The sequence below is a fragment of the Antedon mediterranea genome, chromosome 1 (assembly GCF_964355755.1).
Source record: "Antedon mediterranea chromosome 1, ecAntMedi1.1, whole genome shotgun sequence".
Taxonomy (NCBI): domain Eukaryota; kingdom Metazoa; phylum Echinodermata; class Crinoidea; order Comatulida; family Antedonidae; genus Antedon; species Antedon mediterranea.
Genome location: NC_092670.1, coordinates 17,057,821 through 17,080,854, shown reverse-complemented (window position 1 = coordinate 17,080,854; position 23,034 = coordinate 17,057,821). Strand labels below are relative to the sequence as shown.

Here is a 23,034-nt window from a genome sequence, read left to right as displayed (position 1 = left end):
GTGTTGTTTTTATAAATATTACAGTATAAAGAAAATAAATTTGCAATACATATATGATTTATTTCAATTTCTATAAAGAAATATCTTTATTAGGTTAGAATTTGGTTGGTTAAAACTCGATTTGATTCCTATCCATTGTTTGGATTGTCTTTGTCTCGGGAGAATACACCTATACCAAAGATCTTATAAGATCTTTGCCTATACATATTTACGATTGTTGAGGGCGCTCTTGATAAATGGACATTCTGACGGCTTTGTACAGCAGTGTAGGCCTACTCTTAATTTATTTTCTAAAAAAAGTGTTCTTATTTTTATTCTTACAGCGTAAAGTGTCAAAATTATAATAATAGGACTGTTATTACAGTACCTGTATTTACGTTTTTGAAAACGTCCCAAACTTAATACATAGTCGTGTAACACCCGGAGTCTCGTAAATGACGTCACATGTCACTGATTTCCATTCATGCCATGTGTACGGTATTTTCCATGTGCAGTGGCGCGAGCAAAACTGTGCGAGTCGTTTCTTGACCCTTTAAATCGTTAAAACGGTTCCTAAGTTACGAGTCTTCAATTCCTTAATTGAAATTATTGATAATTATGGTAAGTATTTCCACACGGTATACTTTGTTTTGAAATTAAGATTCAATTAGTAAAGATATTGGCATATGTTGTATGAAATATGTAGGCAGCAAGGCACCACTTTGTTGTTTTACACTGGGTGTACTGTGTATAGAAGCCCAACCGGAAGGAAGTACAACTTTGGTTGAGTCTACTACGACGAAGTAGGCCTACTTTTGTTCACTTCGAAATTGTTTCGATACATTTTTTAATGTAAATTAGAGTAATTATTTATAGAATTGTTTGAGAATAATGAAAAACAAAATGTAGGCTAAGCCTAAGGTATTACAATTTTATTATTCTGACTGGGCATGATGTTTTTCAGTACAGACAGTATGTAATTGTTTGTAGGCCTAGTGTAGGCCTAATTTAGAATTACAAAAATATGTTTTATTTTTAAATTTTATTGTTCACTTGATCACCTTATGTTGAAAGTTCAGCAATTATCTTAACAGCTTGAGATACTAATTAAAAATCTTTTGTGAGGTGTGAAATCACAACAACTATCGAATAGTTTAAATTTGATTTACTACACATTCTTTCATTGTCATTTAATTAGATCAAGTTTATTCAAGCATGACCAACTTCAAACGTTTCAACTGCTAGGATGCAACGTAAAGTAATTTGACCAATCACAAGCAACATTTCAGATGATCTGTCGATTGGTGAAATTACTTGCGTTTACATGCACGTCTTGCGTTGCATCCAACCACTTCCCTTTGCCAGGAATTACAACCTACTTTAAAAGTTCCTATCGAAAGTGTCATAATAGATAATTGAATGAAAAATATGGTCATCGTTTTTACTCATGAGTAAGCACTGAGATTAATAAAGTATCGCCTATCCATTTCTATCAATATCAAGATCTTCATAATCTTTATAAAATAACAATCAACGTGTTCTTTCAAACGTATTTGATGACCAGAGCATTACCTCTATTAACTTCAAAATGATTTATTATTGATTGTTGTTGAGAGCACAGGCTATTATCAAATTCAAGTCTGATTATATTTATTTTACTCGTTTGATTTGCATTACTTCCACTGTTTGGTTTGAATTATCCAATAATTAATTATTTACCTTGAAATATATTTAGATGAATATTTTTTTTTTCATACTCGTGCAGCTAATTTTTTAAAGTTTAGCCATTTAAAATCTAAAAATCTGTCTACACTATCAAACTACCATATTTGTGCACATCACACTTTTTTTTTGTCAAACTAGTTTGTGTATAGACAGTGTATGTTCCTACTTCTGCTATTAACATTGGTACCAGTATATACATTGCTGATCTGGTGTCTACATTGCATAAAATGTAATTACTCTAAAAATAAAACAGACAAAGTTATAGTTTCTCCCTCAAAATAAAATATTTATTGTACGAGTACTTTCGATCATTAGGTACTGATAGAATATTGGTAAAAGAGGAATACATATAGAGACACTAGAAAACAAAGGAGTCTATTATAAGCTATATGGGCATAACATAACAATGAATAATTCAGACTGATAAAAAAAAAGAACACTCTATTACTGTAAAGGGACACTCTCCGGTGAAATAAATGGTGAGAATTATTTGTTTAACCCTATGTGACCCTATTTATTAAGCGGGTCCCAAGTTGTCCTCTTAATAGAGGTTTTACTGTAGCAAATTGAGATAACATTATAAATTATGATTACTAGTGATATACAGTACTGTACATCATGTGATTTCAAACTTTACATTAGAAATGTCATTACTAACATAGCTGAAGTAGATTGACACCAACATTACAAGAGCTTATTATAGATCACTTTGAGATCTCTTGATTACGTCTGTAGGTCGACGCGCCTTCATCTATCTTTAATCCTGATTTATTAGTGTCGTAGTCGGCACTCCTTTTTTGTCGCTTTGAATTTCTGTATGAGAAAGTCTCTTGGTGATGGTTAAATTTGTTTTGTTGGTTTTCTACTATTTTGGTATAGACCATGGTACTAATGTTATAGATAGACCATGGTACTAATGTTATAGATAGACCATGATACTAATGTTATAGATAGACCATGATACTAATGTTATAGATAGACCATGGTACCAGGGAACATTTTCGCCAGTGTAGCGTAGCACAAAGCTATACAAAACAACCTTATTGCTACACATTTTGAAAATTGTGTAGCAAAAAATACAATACAAAACTATGTTTCTCAACTTAAAAATCAGTTTGATTAGCAATATTGCTAAACAAAATTGTTAAATGAAAATCTTCCCTAGGTACTATTTTAAAATGGTACGAATACCCAACTGTACTATAGAATTCATTGAAAAAAATTAGTCAGGATAATTAATGCTTTTAAATGCTCAGTTGCTTGAATTTTAATACAGAACATGGTCTTAACCTACAGTATAGTAGTACTGTATATACATCAGTACACTGTATTAAGTTGTATATAATAATGATCTAAGTATGATCTAAATAATAGATATTACTATATTAGTAAGAAAGCTTGTTTTCACCTATTGTAATTTTTATGTTTTTATCACAGAACAATTGTTAGCAAAATTTAACAGATGTGTTTGAAATGTCAATCCAATTATAGATTTTATTTTAGCATTTAATCTTGGTGTAACAATTATTCCACAATAATATTTATGACTTCTGATTTTAAAGAGGACCAACATTTTATTTTGTGAACTGTTTTAAATTTCAATCCTTATACTTTGTATATTAATATTAGTATTCCTACCAAGTTTATTAACTGTCTATATTTGTATTATTTATTTTAATTATAGATATTACCTGTACACTGTAAATGACCAATTATTGTTCACTTAAACTTAAGTGAAACAGAAAACCCATTTGGTTGTTTTGTATGATTGATGGATTATTTTAAGCTATTAACTCATCGTTGATAATAATTTAGTCAATTGATCCCATCTAGCAGAAATGCTTTTATTAGAACCATAAACGAGAGGTGAAAGGTTAACCGTGATTTGTTCATAAGTGCTGGAAAGACAGGTGATGGATGTTATTGTATAAAATTAGAGTATGATTTAAAATCTTGTTAGTATATTGTATAACCATTACATTTTAACATCCACACTCTATCAGTTATGAAATGGTCACATTGTTGTATTTCCTCTTTTTTATTTGTTGTTTAGTTTAATGTTCTGTTTATTATTTTCTGAATTATTATTTTATAAACTCTTCATTTCCACCTTTGGTTGTTTTTTAGTATTTAAACCAGTCAAATAAAAAAATGTATTACAAAATAGATGTTTATATTTTTTTTAAATGGCCACCTTGATATAATCAGGGGCGAGCCCCAACATCCCTTACAATATAATAATATTGTGTCAAAATTAGATATCAAAAAATAATTCATAATTTCATTTTAGCTGTCAAAAAGGGGAGTGTGCCCCAAGCGCAACCGCCTTGGATCCACGGGGCCCACTGATATGATATTGACTGTGATGCCCCAAGCGCAACTGCCTTGGATCCACGGGGCCCACTGATATGATATTGACTGTGATGCCCCAAGCGCAACCGCCTTGGATCCACGGGGCCCACTGATATGATATTGACTGTGATTCGTGACATGGTTCAACCAAATAAGTTCAATGTTTAAAGTAAATTTGCTTTAGTCTCCTCATTGATCACTCTCTCTAGATTAAATTAACATTTGAAGACACCATAGACAATATCCATTCAAATAAAAATTTATGTCAACATGAACTCTGCATTTAATCAGTACTGTACACTGTCTCATAATAAAAATACAGTACTGTAAGTAAATGGAATCATGCAATATCTATTAAATTAAAATTATTAAAACTACTTTAGTCAGAGGTTGATGCTAGTGATAAGTATTATACTGCAAATATTGGTATAAATAAGGTTTCTCTATGCCTGTAAATTTATATATAAAATGGTATACAAGGAAAAATGATTAAGTAAATTATTAATATTATTGTCTTTGTGTATAAGGAAATAGCTTCTAGTATCAGCAGATATTTTGTTACAGTTTAATGCTGCCACTTGAAGGTGTGGTTTGCGGGGACTGTACCATTTATGGACAGCCTGGTGTTTAATTTAAATAGGTTCTACTTTTCTATCTAGTCTTTTCTTGAGAATCGGCAATTGTCTGATACAGCTGAAATGTAAGTTGTACTGATTGACTACCAAAATCACTGTTAATTTATGCATGGATGGTTTGTTTAATTTATGTAGCTCACAAAGGGTATGTTCAGACTCACGGAGTTACGGTGGAGTTATCTACGCAAGGCGTACGGTAATCCGTGGCGTTAAAAGCCAAGGTGTTCAGACACAACGATCAACATTCCAATGCCTTGCGTTTAAACACTCTGATCAGGTCAAAGCAGATAGAACTATATGTATACATTCATGACAACTGCATGAAAGTTTACATTATTTTTTTTATTTTTATTTATATAATGTTTACCTTCAAATATACTGATTTGTTCTTACTACTTGTACATTTTAATTCAAAATAATTTAAAATGTAACTTGTTGTTACATGGACAATTATCTGATTAATTGATTTAATTTATGAAAATATCATATTACTGACGCCAACTTTACTGTTCTTTAAAATCTGAACCTGAAAATACATTTGACATTGCTATTTCGCTGTCGTATCATAGGGTACGGTATGTAGTTCCTGTCTGCTAATCGTGGTCGTGTATTTTCATTGGTTAAGGTTAAAATCACTGATGCATCACTGGATTAGCGTTATGAAATCTACCCTCTCCCGCTAGAGTTATTAACGCCACTGGCGCGGAGTAACAGATTCCTAACGCTAATCCGCGGCATGGTTCAGACACAAAAATATGTACGCCGCTTACAAGTTTGAAGATGGCAAAATTTAACCTTTCAGATTGTCCTATAATCGTGACAGATTATTATGGCAATCTATAACTTTAATGTGCAGACGTCTCATTTCATTAAAACCTATCTACTCATTTCAAATGCATAAAATGATGTCTGTTTTACATTTGTTTACTGTAGAACACCAAAACATTTGACGTCACATGATTCATTAGGTTCCTAGCAACGAAGACATAACGATTGCGGTCTATTTAATTAAATTCCTTGTGGAATGTAATAATATTGACCGAGTTTGTCCGTTTTCACTGGTTGTTTTGGTCAATGCCAATTTGTGTTGGATAGCAGACACTTGTCAAAGCTCCAATTCATACCAGAAGTAATTTGATTAAATTTAGTATTTCTGATGTTTTCTGTACTGTATATTTTGACTATACTGTAGCTCTGTCTGCACTATGAAACTTTGTGTGATAAAAAAAAAAAGCCCATGAACATTGTGATGTCATATCACTACCATATTTGGGCATATCACTACCATATATCGGCACATTACACTTTTTTTGTCACATAAACTTTGATAATGATAATGTAGACAGAGAATAAGGATTTAAGATTAATGGTTATTGTATTGTTTTTTTATCTATGATTTGAGATGGATCCCTTTAATTTCAATTGAGTGGTTGATGATTCTGATGTAACAACAAATTCAGTAATTTAGTTAAAACAATTGAATTACAAAATTCATCTGATCAATTTGTGTTTAGCATTTCTGAGTCATTTAAATTTCCAATAAAGAATGGTAAATAGTATATTACTTAGTAAACACAGTGTACACACTGTGTTATATGTTTTGCCTTTGTTGTACCTTGTTAGTACAGGAAAGATCTCACCTTACCAATGTCAACTTCACACTCCGCTGAAACTAGGACACCTGACAATCATAGAACATAATAATTAAAAATGGAATTTTAAGTATGAACTTAACCTCGGTTGGTAGTTGTTAATTACCAATATATTAGCAATTGCTGCTGTTAATAATTAATAACTGCCCCATAAACTTGTAACTAGATACATTATTTTTAGACAGATCTCTGTTCATACCTCTACCACACAGTATGTTATTTAAGCCGGTTCTACTGTACATACACCGGTCCTGGTAGGGTGTACAATTAATTTAGAAAATTCATAAATCATAACAAAATATGTGAAAACAAGACAATTTCGGTACAGGTACTGTAGTATACAAAATCATTTTTTTTTTTTATATTTTTTTTAACCAATGCAATATACTGTAGTTATGATGAAATAATGTTAAATCCCAGATCCAAAGCATTTACATACCAACAATAAACACCAGATTCTAACAATATGCTGTATTGTATTTAGCCCAGTCACTTTCCATTGTGTACTAAATGATAACAAACTAGGTAGTACAGTAACACTGATAGTGATATGAAACACTAAATATTGTAATGACTAACAGTAATACTTATTTGTATATGGTTCAATGCTTAAGCATTTACCCTATTTTGACTTACTGTAAGCAAAAATATTAATGCAAACCTACAAATTGCTCGCCATTTGAAATCCATTGCCATAGAGAAAATAATTTACAATATTTTGTGAAGAATCGTAAGAACATGACAAATGGATTTGATTTTAAACCATAGTGGAAAACATAGTAGTTTCAAGCATTGGTATCTAATGTTGTAAGTTTAAAATATAATATTCTACATCATTGGTATATTCGTCTCCAATATCTCCCATTTGACAGTTTATGTTACAAACCTTGGGAGAACCTCAATACATTGACTTGCAATTGGTTTCTAATTATTCTTAGCCTTCCTTGGAGATGTTGCCGTCTTATAACCCATATGAAATGTTCAGATGCAACACCCCTTGAGATCTTGCTGCTGAGTAGGTTAGCAAAACAAACTGTATAATGATGTTCATAGAAGCCTGTACTACAAGTTAAGCACGCTTAGTAGTAAAGTAACTTGTAATATAGTGCTGGGCTATCAGCAGGACCAAAGCTGCAACGACAGGTGTAGTTACAAGAATTTAGAATCGATATTATAGGTGTGTCTTATACTAGTACACTAATCATTATTATTACACATTTCATGTTTTAATTAAAATTGTAACTGTTGTAACTGTAATTGTAAAAATGTCACATTAGGTGTTACAGTACACAACCTACAATGTATTCGTCATTTGTTCCTTGTTTACCGTATGCATTGTTATGGGACACTTCCTTTTCCTTACTGAGTTTGTATTGTTTTTATGAACAAAATAAGATTGTTTAATTTCAAATACGTATATTATTACTTTGAGTTTACATTAGAATGTTTATAATGTATTACTTTAGTCGATTTATTTTCAATTAATGTTTTTTGGACTTTAATGTTATGGTAGGTAATTAAGTGTTTTAATTTGTAATTTATAGTGATGAGTTGAAATCACCCCAAGGCTGTAATAGTCTAGTCTTTTAATTACTGGAAAATATAGCATTTAAATCTATCTTCAGCAAATCTTGTCTGCTACAGTACATACTGTAACAGTACAGAGCCACCACTGATCTGTGCATAAGCCCCTATGGTAAAAATGGTATAGTCCATATAATTACTTAACCAACTCTATTGAACAAGTCGCTCAGTTTGTTGAGTTAAGTTGCATACTGAGTACCTCTCTGTTTTATACTCCCAATTAATTTACAGAAACCATTTTACTTTTACAGGAGAGCGGACTACTGAGTGCCGATCCTTAAGCCTCTTTTATTGTGTTGAGACCAAGCAATGGCAGGACGTCTAAATGTTTGATAAAAACACCTATGAGAAAATGCATGGATCAGACAGTACATGTAGACTGCCCGGAGCAGAAGGAGATCGAATGATGACAGGATGGCGTGGAAGTATGGCTAGCTCAATAAGTAGTTCTGATGTGGAGGGCCAACCAATTGAAACACATGCTGATGTACCAAACCACCATAGCCGAAAAGAATCTATGAAATCGTATAAGCTACGCAAAAAATTGAAACGTCGAAAACAAATGCAACGATTGGTACGTAAAGATGGTTGGTGTAACGTAACACATACACATATTAAATACCGTGGATTTTGGTTTATTGCAGATATGTTTACTACGTTGGTAGATTTAAGATGGCGATACAATCTACTTACATTTACGCTAGTTTACGTTCTTGGTTGGTTTATTTTCGGACTAATTTGGTATATTATTGCTTCCGTTCATGGTGATCTTGGTTACTCAGAACGTTACCCGAATGGTACATGGGAACCATGTGTTTATAAAGTTGAAACTTTTACAGGTGCATTTTTATTCTCACTCGAAACACAAACAACAATTGGCTACGGGTTTCGTAGCGTCACAGAACAGTGTCCAATAGCTATTTTTATAGTTGTCATCCAATCAGTAGTTAGCAGTTTAGTCGACGCTGTCATGATTGGTTGCATTTTCGCCAAAATTGCGAGGCCCAAGAAGCGAGCGGCCACACTAAAATTCAGTCGTAATGCAGTCATTGCTCTAAGAGACGAAAAGTTATGTTTTATGTTTCGTGTAGGAGATATACGGGATAGTCATTTATTTGAGGCCCATCTACGTGCATATATGGTTAAACCAAGGGTAACAGCCGAGAAAGAAATCATTCCCCTTTTTCAATATAATTTAGACTTGAACTATGACACAGGTGAGGATCGTATATTTCTTGTGTGGCCTTTAATTGTTTCTCACACCATTGATGAAGAAAGTCCACTTTATACTTTATCTGCAAAAGAATTGGACACTGCAGATTTTGAAATTGTTGTTATATTAGAAGGTATTGTAGAACAAACAGGTTTGACAACGCAAGCAAGAACTTCTTATTTGCCGTCTGAAATTCAGTGGGGACATCGGTTCTGCAGTTCTGTCATCGCGATTCATAGCGAAAACGATAATCAATATGATATAAATTATTCTAAATTTGAACTAACATATTCTGTGCCAGAAACACCTAAATGCTGTGCTCAGAAACTTGATGAACAGAAAGAAAAAGATGAAGACGAAGAAGTAACGTCTGAACCTGCAATGAATCTGTTAAAGAAACTTGTACGACAAGTACTGTTAGAGGAAAGAGTTAAGGCTTTTAATGAAACTAATGATAGCCACCAAATGAAGGGCCATGCAAAAGTCTATCCAAGATTAACCAATGGCAACGTACGCTCTGCCTCCCACGGTAACATCAAAGAGCTGGAGAAAGGTCGTGATCTTCTACCAAAAATAAAATGGGGATCTATATCATCTAATGATATTGCACAGTTAACTTCTGGAGAATCCATTAGTTTTGATGAACATCTTGAAAAGCCTTCTCCAAAGCCACGAAAAACATCAAAAGAGTCGCAGATTTGAACATTTCTACAATGTTCAGTTATACCAAAGGTAAGTAAAAGCTCTCACATCAATAAATTATCAGTAACATACAATACTAATATGACAATTTGACTTGTAGGTTTTGTATCCATTTGTTTACTGGAGGTGCACATGAATAACGGTTAAAAAACATTGCAGAGTATCAGTTTCAATTTAAAACAAAGACCTCTATTAGTTGAAAGGTTTTAAACTTTAAGGAAATACAAAGTAAAAACCTCTAGTAAGGATACAAATCTCAAAAACACAGTACATAAGTTTTTCTTAGTACTCTAGGAAAAAGATTGACTGTGGTACAGTATTACAGTTACACATAATCAAATAATAGTAGTATAATGAGACAATGGCCACATCATTTGGCAAAATAATGTTGGGATTATACTTGGGAGATGGCTTTTTTGTTATTTTTTATTATAAATCTGAAAAGGCTAAGCCCAAGGACCCATTTAGTTGAATTGGGTTTCTGCTTGACTTGGCCTAAACAGTCCTAAGATGACATCGGTCTACTTTACGATTCTCTGAAAGCCTACTGTAGATTACTGTGGGTAGGTAGGATTATAGAGTACAGTACAGTAAATATGGTGTGATGAAACATACTATGCTGATAATAAAATTGAAAAAAATCATCTCCTTCCCAAAATATTTTTGAAATGAAAATTTGATTTAAAAAATAGGCTGATAATATTTATTTAAGTCTTAGCAACACAGTAGTCAGTATGACTTATTTTATTATTGAATAATATTGAATCTCCGAATGCATGCGAGACCTAATGTACTAATATTCAACAATTATCAATCTTCAACAATTATCAATCTTCTTGAGCTCGGTAAAGCGATTTGTGTAAACTTTAGACTTGCGTTCTGTACTGAGTCTACCAATTAAAACATTAATTTGAGCACATCATTACTTTGTAGACTACCAAATTACATCACAATGTTTGCTCTGTATTGATTGAATTAAAAAAACAATTTACAGTACAGAATTCATGTAAACCAAGACTACTGTATACCCATTAAATGTCAATGTTGACATTAAGGAGAAATTGTATTATAAACTATTTAATTAAACAACAATTACCAAATGAAATGGAACACTGAAAATTAATTTTAAATTTAATAATTATGTCTTATCAGATTCTAACTAACTTAAAATCTAATTAATCATTTTGGTGATCATTAGTACTGTATGCCTAATTCCTTTACCTTGCCTTAATGTAGAATGTATTGGTCAAAGAAAGTACAGACTTAATATTAGTTATTTATGGATTGAATTAGTTGGTCCCTAGATGCACTCAATTTGTGGACTATCATATATAAAGCAATCATTCTCAGAATTGTTCTGGTTTCTGAGTAGATAGAGTACAGTAGAAATTAAAACAATAATCCATAAAATTAATTAACAATATTTTGATTATTTCTATTAAGACATTAATAATGTTTTAGTCCTTAAAGTTGCAATAAAATTCTGGGAAATTTTGATTAGTTTGTTTATAGTATCAGATAACAGTATGAATATAAAAAAAATGTTTTCCGGTGTACGTGATCATAAATATCATATTTTGATTTTACATTAAATTTAATGTCTTTTTGAATCAGACCAGCTTTGCAATGTTATTTGATTCACTTGGTCAATATGGTCACCTTTCCCAAAACTGAATAGTATTACCATTGTGCAAGTCCTCCAACAACCTTGTATCTAGTTTCCCTGAAAATTGAGTAATTTAAACATTTATGCAATTGAAGTTTGAATTCCCGCTTTTTATATATATATTTTTTATAATATTAATTATTAATAAACCAAGGAACCGGTTAATACCAGATGCTCTTACCTGCAGTATTTGAAAATGTCAACATAAATTATGCTTCTTATTGATTTTTTATATAATTATTATAATAATTAAATGGTTAAAATAGTTGCTAGTATTTTAATGCCATTTTAGTGTCATTGCTAACCATCTGGTTTTTAACTGAATTTATATAATAATTAATATTTCGATATTTTTACTAAATTACATTTTTCTATGTCTACACTATCAAACTTTATGTGGTGACAAAAAAATGTGATGTGCCCATATATGGACATGATGATGTCATGGCGCTACCCTATTTTTTTGTCAAAGTAGTTTGATAGTGTAGACAGAGCTAATAATAATAATATGAAACAGAATTTTGATATATTTAGTCATTGACATTTCCTTGAACATATAATCTATATTCTATGATGTAGCAATAGTAATATTCCACAGGTGATTTTGAAAATATTCATTCACTAAAAAACATCACAAAATGAATAAAAATATAATGTAGTAGTATGACTACTAGTATCACTATAAATTAATGTTTAATTATGTCTAATGTCTGTCACATACTTTATGTAGTATTTTACATTTTGAGAATAATTTTCTAGATACAAATGGCTGTAAATTACCTATTTGGTTGCATTTTAAAACAGATGCCATGTCGTTGATATCCTCCTGTTTAGCATTTTTATGCTTAATGATAGAGGACACAGTAAGGTTTTAAACAGTTTTATGTTTTTTAACCAGTAAGATGTAAATTTTATTTATTTTTTGTATGGGATTTTATTTTATTATTTAATTGCGAAAGATTTTACATTTGTAGATTTTAATTTACATTCTTATTATGCCCAAATATAGAATTATGAGTGAATATCATAACATCTAAACATTATAATTTCTTCCCAAATTCTTTATCGACATGAGTATTTTAGTGGTCTAATCATGATCTAAATTTGATGCCATCATTGCCTACCACTTGTTGAACAAACAGGTGCCAGTAATTGTAATAACATTACTTGTAACTTGTGTACAAGTCCCTGATTTATAGTACTTTTGTTTTATCACAATGACTTTTATAGGGTTTATAAAATATTTACTACTACTACTGTAGTACTATGACTTTACCTAGTAACTTTCACCCCAGTTTTTACAGCACACTCGAAAGACACCCAAGTGTTTGTTCTGATTATTTGTTAAGTAAATTTACTTGTGAATGCTATCCTGTTGAACAATCAATTTATATGAAGGCTGTAAACACAAGTGTATTGTGTGATCATGAGATGTTTACACCAATGAACAATAGAGCTGTGGCCAACCTACTACCAGGGAGTTGCAACTCCCTGCTACAGTACTACAATTATCAATTATATTGGTCTTCTTCAATTCAATTTTTTTTATACTGTGTTGGGTATAGGACTGGTTCCTGGGTTGTACCTCAATTTAACATGTACATGTTTCATAACTGCTTGAAACAACTCAGCCTAAACATAAACACAAATAATGTACAGGGACAATAAACAGTATGTAATATCGTGTCTTCTGATAGAAACATTTATCCCATATGAAATACTATTGTAGCCGTTTAATGTTGATGTTTTTTCAAGAAGCCAGCTGTTCGGCTGAATAGTTTAGTAAGTTTAGAAAAGGGTTAGAACCCCAAATCAACGTTGTTTTCTATAAAAAAAAAAAAAAATGTATTGTAAGAGATTAGTTGGGGGTTGTTGCCGTTTGCAGATATGACTCTGCCTGTTGTCGCTAAAAAATAAACAAGAATTGATGGTCTAACATTCAATTCCTTGGTCTGTACCTTTCTTTACAACAACACATAAACAAACTGCAATATGAAATTGAAATAGTACCACTAAAGACAAGTTTATTTTTTTAATTAATGTCTGATTAGAGTATTACTGTACTTGAAATAAGTTGTTATTTGAAAACATGTTTGTACACCAAAGACGTTTCTTTTACAAGGTAAAATTAAAATTTGTAGTAAAGCGATCAAATAGCTAATTTTGTAGTATGTCAATTGATCCAAAGTTCAGTGTAATTAATTAATAATAAGAAGTAGGTATTATCATGATTGCTTTCATTTTTCTTTATACTCATTCCATCCTCATTTTAGACATCATCGATCTCTAACCAGATTATCGTTACGAGTTATTGCAATTAAGTTTTCGTATAAAATACATCGGTTTCCTACTCTAAGATTTTGAATATTGCTTCCAGTGGTTTTTTATATACCGTAGTCACAATTTCCATTACTCAATGGCAGTATGCAATGCAATATTTTCTGTAAAAATGGTTCGTATCAATTGTAAACTGGGTGCTTTTTGTATTCATTTAACCTTACAAAGCCAGCCAGTGAACTTTCATTTATACTTGAGATTTTTGTAAACATCCGTAAAAAATGATTGTCTCTTGACAAGCCTTCATCTTTAAGAGGATTGGCTTGTATGCTTATTGTCTGTCGTTCATTTTTTCGATTGTTTTAATCTTTGTAACAATTGTACAGATTTTCTGACCTTTTGTTTGTACAGATTTGAGTCCATTTGTGAATTCCCAAGTGCCATCCATTATACACACATTCACTTTGCAACCTTGCATATAAACATTTGAACTGTTACAATAGAATCAATATTCTTGAAATTTGGATTCTAATATTTTAAATAAGAGAAATTTTTCTTTTTAGTTGATCCAACAGATCAAAAATTACTAAAAATGGTACTTACTACAGTACAACAACGTTTTGAAAACATTCAGTTTTCTTTCTCAAGTAGACTGGTCAATACGTCACCTCAGTGTTTTTGAGGGCGCTGTTTTTTTGCTGCAACATTGACATTGCTCTACCCACTTGTTTTCCTGGGTCTGAATGATGTCATCGTATGTGTGAGACGTTGTGTCCGACGTTGTGTCCACCATCGTCCCTTTTTGTTACAGATACAATAACACCGATGTGACGTATTGATCATTATACTGTAACCAAGATCAACAGTCTACTTGACAAAGCAAACTGAGTTTGAGAAACGTTGTAATAACTTAATAAGTACCATTTTTAGTACTTTTCGGTTATTGAATCAACAACAACAACAACAACAACATTCTCTCTTAGAATAAATATTGCAACTATCATAGTAACTCTTATTTTCTTATTTAATGCGCTGAAATGGTGACAATAGGGAGCATTCGTTGATTTGTGACGACCAAAGTTTGGTCATGTTAGTTCACTGTGCACATCGGGATATTGGGACATTTTTCTTACTACCCACCTCAACACAGTTTTGATGGTTTATATGTCCAGTTGACGACCGTGTCTTCGGTCGTCGCAAATCAAAAGCTTCCTATAGTTAGCATTTTACCAATATTTATTTCAAACTGTACACTCAAGTGAAGATGATAATCAGTACCACTTTTGATCTGAAGTAGAAAAGTACAGTAAAAACTGTTATAGTGTACAGTTGGTTCAAGTACACACAGTAAAGTAAATGTCCCACTTCAGATCAAATAAAATGGACCAATCAAATGCTTATTTAAAAGTTTATAACAAACTTTTAGTTTTGGATGAAAGGTTTTTATAGAACTACAAAACCCAGTTACAAAACATTTTAAAAATTGCATGATAAAATTATGACACCTAAATTTATGGGAAAAATAAAATATCGTTAAAAACTAATGTTTGGATTTACGATTTAATGTTCCTTAATAATGATGATGCAACAATGACGGAGAATATTTAGATAGATTTTAACGCCATGTATCGTTCCATTTGTATGAATTATTGGCAAGATGATGTTATGCTCATTAGTAATCTTGTCATGAATTATATTTAGCATGTTAGTGAGTTTTCTTACATTTTTTATAGTAAAGGTTGATATAATGTTGGTCACATAATAATGTGTTTTTAATATTTTTGGAATAAATTCATATTTCTTGCTCTCATTATATTGGTTTATTTTAAGATGTACGGGTACACTGGATTTAGTGTGTTTGGGTGCTTTCATTTTAATTATTCTACTGCAGTCTGCAGTTACTGCAGTAACTACAATTTCTTTTTAACTTCAATATTTAGCAAACTTTTTTTTTTGTAATTGTACAGTACATACTGTTTATTGCAGTGACTGCCTCATAAACTTGAATGAACTAAATTATTGCAGTAAAATTGTAGTAACTACAGTCACATGATGTGTTAATTAATTTCTTGAAAATTAAAAAAAATACAGACAGCTAGCTGGTATGATTAGAATTAATATAAAATGTGTTTCACCATGTACATATGAGTATAGTCTCTATTTGTTTCTAATTTTCATATCTATGCTCCCCGAGACTAACTTGTACGGTGTATTTATAAGTTGCTGGTACCATTAAGAAACTTTTTATTTTAAGTTCAGTTATGGTTTCTATCCAAGCTGTCAATTGTTAAAATTTAAATTAATTATTCATCTGTCGGTGCATTATTTTAGTGATTTTGTTTATGAGCAATTATTCTAATTTGGTACTAAATTGTTAAAAGGTTATTTTGATCGGGTTGTTTTTATGAAGTATTGTTGTAGGTTTGTGGTTTGTGTGATTAATGCTTCCAATTAGCGCATCATGATGATGCTAGGCCTAGTCAACGTTAAACCACGCTATAAGTGTGTTCTTCACTATGTTTTCTCATTTGAAATTTACTATTTAGAAATACACTGTAGGAGATTAGGGACATGTTTCTGCTGCTAAAAAAAATAAGCATGTGAATAAATTACTCCCAATTTCTTGTCTGTAGAAATTGGACAAATTTAAAATAACCAACAACCTGAAAAAACCACCAAAACTATAATATATCACACTCACATGCAATAAGTTATAAATATCTGTGGCTGCTAAATACAGTATGTATCTATTCTATGTAAGAAAGATTTTGCCTTTTAAAGTAGTTTTTCACTACTACTAAAGTCTCCTTTAAAATGATTTATCTAACCTGCCATCTTCCCTTTCAATTTACATGTTGTTTTAGGACAGACAAGACAAGGTATTAGTTTAAAATATTGTCAAGAGTATAAATCTAGATCCAAATTGTAAACAAAGTCTTGTGCACCATGAGCTTATATAACTAGACCAAGATCAAGAGTCATCTCAACATAAGTAACAGTATCAAGATTGATTTTCTAAGAAGTGCTGATATTTTAAACTTGATTGAGTGATTCCTATCATTGGTTTATTTGGATAGAGTTGTCCATCACTTGACCGGTATTGACCCTACTGGTCAGCATAGTGCCCTGTGAAATATATCATACCAAATGACTTTCCTAAAGGTTGTGTTTATGGAACATGCTGAAGGCAGCAGAGAACAGGAATATCCTGAAGTATACTCAGCTGTTTACCATTAAAACCAAACAGCACTGGATAACAGATAAACTCATACAGTATCTGACTTTTCTAGATCTAGAAAACTCGGATATCTGACTTTTCTAGATCTAGAAAATTCAGATATCAATATCTGGGTTAAAAGAATTTTCTGAAGAAAATAGATAAACATGCCCTAATTGTAGGCCTACAGTAACTTAATTTTTAAAAATGAAAGCAATCCCGAGTTGTGACATTACTTTCCATATGTATGACATTACGCATTGTTCCAAGAAATTTTGAAATGTAAAAAGATCCCTACAGATTTCACTCTTGTTTCTATTTATAAACTATAATGGCCATAATCGAATTATGCATTTTAATGTTGAAATCATTTGTCATTATTAAACTGACTAATTAAAATGGAGACAAACTTTCTATCAACTTTGATCTAATATTATTTTTTATACATAAAAACTTTTCATCAACTGTGAACTAATAATGGCCTTTTGCAAATGTATTTTCTTTTAATATATAAATATAATATAATTAACTGTTCATTTATCCCTAATTAATTAAACATTGTACTTTGATTTTTTGATTTGATTTATTCAATATCGGCTCATTACAATTACAACAGAAAACATAAAAATATATGTATAATGAAACAAAAAGCCAGGATTGTCACAAGCGAACCCAATCACTGTTTAAAGACTTTCCTTTAACATAAATAAAATATAACATAAATAAAATATAAATATAAAATAAATGACGACAAAAAATTAATTAATAAAAATCAAAGAAATTATGTAAAAAAATACAGCAGGGACCAGGACTTATTTTTCATGTTTTACAGTACATTCAGTACAGTTTAAAATAGAAAAAATATCCCAACAGGATTGTGAAATTAACCTTATAACAATATTTAGTTGATTTGACCTAATTTTGCCTAAATGCAATTGCTACATAGTAATGCAAAACGTTTAACAGCTTCTAAAAACATATCTGAAAAGAAGGCGATGATCATTGTGAATATCATTACTAATGTATATGTATCCTCAGATATTAACATCTCACTCTGGTTAATAGGAATATTCTGGACATCTAAGTACTTGTGAAATGGTTAATACTGCGATTCATTTTGTCCCTAATGTACCTAGCTTTTCATAGGCTGAATCTTGAAGGTCAGATTAGTGTACTAATTTGATTATTTACCAAGGTCTAGCAATTTCAATTTATTAAGTTATTAAGAAGTATACAAGTGTCATGTAAAATAATTCTCATGAGTTTAATCATCGAAATGCAATTATTTATGAAAGTAGCTTGTACTTTATTATTATAGTACTTAAGTATGCTTTAATGATTTTTGCAAACAGGATATACTGTAGTGTACAGTATGTGTTATATAATGTGATCGGACTAGTAAGAGACATACATATCATCAGAGAATGTTGTTGGAGACATAATGTTATAATCGACACCATAAAATGTTATCAGAGACGTTGCGTTGTCATCTACATCATTGTATCTGGCAGGCCTTAATACCATAGCTTTACAAAATATAGGCCTCTACCGTATTTTCAAATAGAAAAGTGTGCTCGATACCGATTTTAATAGTCCCATTGTCTAGACGAGGTTGTGTGATGTTGTGAACTTGCATGATGAGAACAGGGCTAATTTTTCACCATATCACCCGGCACAAACCAAAATACAATGGGTGACCAGTAATAAATTGAGCGATGTATACAAAAATTATCATATTTTTTGTGGAAAAAATATCCTAATCTGCATTAACTAAAAATATTATTTATTTTAGTTAAATTTTTGATATTAATATTTTGTTATTCATCGAAATTGGTAAGAATAGATTAAAGTGAGTAACAAAAACAAGTTAATTCATTGTAATCTATGCCATTTGCGTCACAGCAATAGCAACGTCCATTTGTCCTAGTAATCATATCTACTACCAACTGAAGCGCAATCATTTTTGCAGTGATTAAAACATTCCAAAACATTGATGACGATCCCAAAGTTGGATTCTGATACATGAAACGCTTTAAGATAATGCCTATAGCTATGTACAGGTGGGCGACCTCAAGTGTGATAGGTCGAATAATATAGTTTGGGGGATTTTAAGCAATTGTGGTGTCTAATAGATTAAGCCTTAGAGTGAAATATTAATAGAATCTATGAATGCACGATAATGGATTCTAGTATTATTTTGTTGGCAGGTTTCCACCATTAGGAATCCATTGTTTTTGCAAAGTGTTGATTTGATTTGAATTTATTTTGAAAATCATCATAAAAAAAAAATATAAAGTGATAACATAAATTACGGACATTACAAATAATACATTTGTAAAAGATTTTCCAGGATAGCCCAAAAAGCTTATCAGCTTATTTCCATTGGGATCCTTTGTTGTAACATATGATATGATACAAGTTATTAAAACTACAATGTTCATCTAAGTCATTAATATGATATTGTGATAAGTTTCATATATCTCTGTCAACAAAACATGATTACACTTTTTCTTGGGCCACTGTATCTGTCAGTCAACATTAAAAACTTTTTAACTAGTATTTTTCTTTTTATTTTTATTGTTTAAGCGCATTGAGGCTTCTCCATAGTCAGTGCTGTAGCCACGAGAAATAAAGTGATGGGGTGGTCAAAAAAACCGGAAACAATCAATGTGCTGGCCACAGGGTTGATAAAGGCCTCTCTGTGAAAAAGTGTTCATGTTGAAACCTTTACCAACCCGTAAGGCGTGCTATATAAACCTAAATTATTATTATTAATAAAAGACGGCAACGTCACATGTAGGTACTAGTTCCTTTTACCTCAATTAAAAAATATGACAAAGGTTAAACTGTATGATGTCATGAATAAGTGAATTACAAACAATGTTATTTCATCAAATGAATACTTAGATTAAATAGACATTTAAATAAACAACGTATTTTACTTTGACTGACAGTTTGTTATGTGATTGATTTTTTTAGCGATATAACTGATCTATCAAAGGTATGCTAAGTATCTTGTATAGTAGAATGCCCAGAGCTAGTATAATTTGTTGTACATATTATGAATGATTATACGATACTCTATAGAATATTGACCTGTGGTTATTCTGTTCATCTATACATTACCAATTTGCCTAACTAGGCCATGGCATTCCTATATCCCTGATTACAGTATACAGTACTAACAGTAGCCTATTAGTATTTGAGCATAAATAAGTTTTAATTGAAAATAAAGCAATACTAAGTATTTGGTTGAGTTTATTGAACAATTAATGTCAGACAATATTATTTTTATTATGTATTTTCTTACAGCTCAGGATGTTCCTTTAGAGGGCGCCATTACCCTAACCCATTATATTGGAAACTATTGCACACTATTGCAAACTATTGCACACTATTGCACAATGATACTTTTTGTTTGCTTTAAATGTATGGTTTTAATCTTTTTGTATTAGCTTATAATGCAATTTAACTGTTAATACCTTTTTATTTACCCAGATAAGTATGGTAACAGCATCACTTGTGCAAAGCCTCAACTCTTCTTGACAATGAAAACTACAGTATATTAAGCACATGACAAGGTCTAGGGAACAGAGAATACTCAGCAATGAGGGAACAGCTAAAACACACGACAAAGGTCTAGGGAACATAGGATATTCAGCAATGAAGGAACAGCTAAACACATGACTAAGGACTAGGAAACAGACGATATTCAGCAATGAGGGAACAGCTAAAGCACATGACAAAGGTCTAGGAAACATATATTCAGCAATGGAGGAATAGCTAAAACACATGACAAAGGTCTAGGGAACACATTCAGCAATGGGGATCAGCTAAAACACATGACAAAGGTCTAGGGAACATAGGATATTCAGCAATGAAGGAACAGCTAAACACATGACTAAGGACAAGGAAACAGACAATATTCAGCAATGAGGGAACAGCTAAAGCACATGACAAAGGTCTAGGAAACATATATTCAGCAATGGAGGAACAGCTAAAGCACATGACAAAGGTCTAGGAAACATATATTCAGCAATGGAGGAACAGCTAAAACACATAAGAAAGGTCTAGGAAACACATGATATTCAGCAATCAGGGAACAGCTAAAACACATGACAAAGGTCTAGGGAACACATGATATTCAGCAATCAGGGAACAGCTAAAACACATGACAAAGGTCTAGGGAACACATTCAGCAATGGGGATCAGCTAATAACAGCAAGAGGAACCATTAACTAATTAATGGTGACATATTTACAAAGATGATGATGGAAACAAGTAAAATATTGAGGACAACAGACATATGGGGCAGATAGATAGAAGGTGTGCTAAAAAAAAAGTGGGCTAGATAATTTCAGGCGATCTTATTAATCTTCCTTCAGATTCTTTTGATATGCATAGTAGTATGACTTCCAATTTTCAAATAAATCTATTATGTTTTTTAAAAAAAAGAAATACTTTTCTAAAAAAAAAAAAAAAATAGAATAGCAAAAAAAAGACAAAAAAAGGTTAATACCATACGACTTTAAAATGTTTGAAGTTGACAGCTATGTAATTACCATTTACATATTTCCTGTTATATTATGTAAATTGTAATTTAATAGCTGGGAAAAAGCCACAAAAATGATTTAGAAAATAATTTAAAAAGAATCTGGTATGTGAATATATTATAATACTGTATAGAACGACAATAAATGTATTTTGGTGCTAAGTATTGAGACAGCCATGTTAATATGCTTATTGTTTCAGTAAATCAGATTGAGGATATAAGATATTACATTTGCTGTCAGAGCATTGGCGTACAAAAAACATTAATTTTGTTATGTACTGTATGATACTGAATATGGTGCATTTGATGTTAGCTTTGATATTCATAATGTGATGTACATTTGGCCATTAGTTAATAAACATACGAAATGCTATGTACAGTTATAACACTGAGAGTTCTATATGGCGGTCGGCTACATGTATATACATTTTTCCATTTGTTGTAGTTGATCTGACCTGCAAAATTTGTTATAGTTTTTTTGTTGTGGTTAGAGAAGTGGGTTAGAGGTGGGTGGGCGGGCTAGGGTGGCTTGGGTTAGGGTTTGTGTGGGAGAGGTTACGGTTGGGTTACGGGTGGTAAGTGGGTTAGAGGTGGGTGGGCGGGCTAGGGCGGCTTGGGGTTAGGGTTTGTGTGGGAGAGGTTACGGTTGGGTTACGGGTGGTAAGTGTCTGTTGTATCTTTGTATTTATTATGCAGCTTATTAAGCCTACAATTAAAAGTACTGTACAGTTTACCATGTATATATTTAAACGTGCCAAAAAAAAAGATAAATTCTATATAAAAATAGTTTAGTAGAGAATCCTAGCCTTAAAGAAACAATTACAAAATCATATGTAAGCAACTAACTGCAGTTAAAATTAAATCTCATTCACTCAATGTTCAACTTTACTGTATATCAATTCGCTTGAACCTTGAATATGGAACACAATTTTGGGGTTTTTTTTTTTTTAATTATAGGCATGTTATAAACTGTCATGACTCATTATAATTATATCTTTAGCACATTCACCAAGGTTAAAACATGTTGCTTCCACATGTTCCACTATAGATCACATTTAGGGTGATTAAGCTGAGCACCTTACTTTATTGCTGTAAGTTTGAATAAAACGTTTGGCTTAAATCCCTCCATGGTGTAATCATGATCAGTGGAATGTGAACTTACCTTGTTAAGAGATTAATTGATTTTAAATGTGAAACTGAATATTCGATGCATTTCCAATATAAGGTCATAAATTATATTTATAAACATAGATAGATGTGGGAGTGAGTTAGATCAGCTATTTCACAATCAGTTTTAATTAGCTGCTGTTCTGATTAAGTGATAACAATGGCATTTATAGTTTCACTTTAAATTATACTGCATGCAACTTTATGTGTTTGCATGCATCTGCTTCTTATTACTTAATATTGAGTTTAAATTGCATTTACAGTATTATATAGATTGGTCCATGCAAGTGTTACACCTGTATTGTAATTAAGC

General features: G+C 31.6%; 1 protein-coding gene across 2 annotated transcripts; it reads left to right on the top strand.

Moving 5' to 3' along the window:
- The first annotated feature begins 128 nt into the window (after window positions 1-128).
- On the top strand, window positions 129-22,082 carry LOC140059285 (ATP-sensitive inward rectifier potassium channel 12-like). 2 transcript variants are annotated; one of them, XM_072105154.1, is made up of 3 exons: window positions 129-600; window positions 8,179-9,872; window positions 20,501-22,082. In XM_072105154.1, exon 2 carries the CDS (start codon window positions 8,253-8,255, stop codon window positions 9,840-9,842), a length of 1,590 nt encoding a protein of 529 aa, XP_071961255.1. In that variant the 5' UTR covers window positions 129-600; window positions 8,179-8,252; the 3' UTR covers window positions 9,843-9,872; window positions 20,501-22,082. The 2 variants fall into 2 exon arrangements, with proteins under 2 accessions (XP_071961255.1, XP_071961262.1); XM_072105161.1 differs by lacking the exon at window positions 129-600 and adding an exon at window positions 4,687-4,756.
- The last annotated feature ends 952 nt before the right edge of the window (window positions 22,083-23,034 follow it).

Excerpts from the sequence above, each read along its gene's own strand:
- LOC140059285 (XM_072105154.1), top strand. The coding sequence starts at position 8,253 with ATGTTTGATAAAAACACCTATGAGAAAATGCATGGATCAGACAGTACA.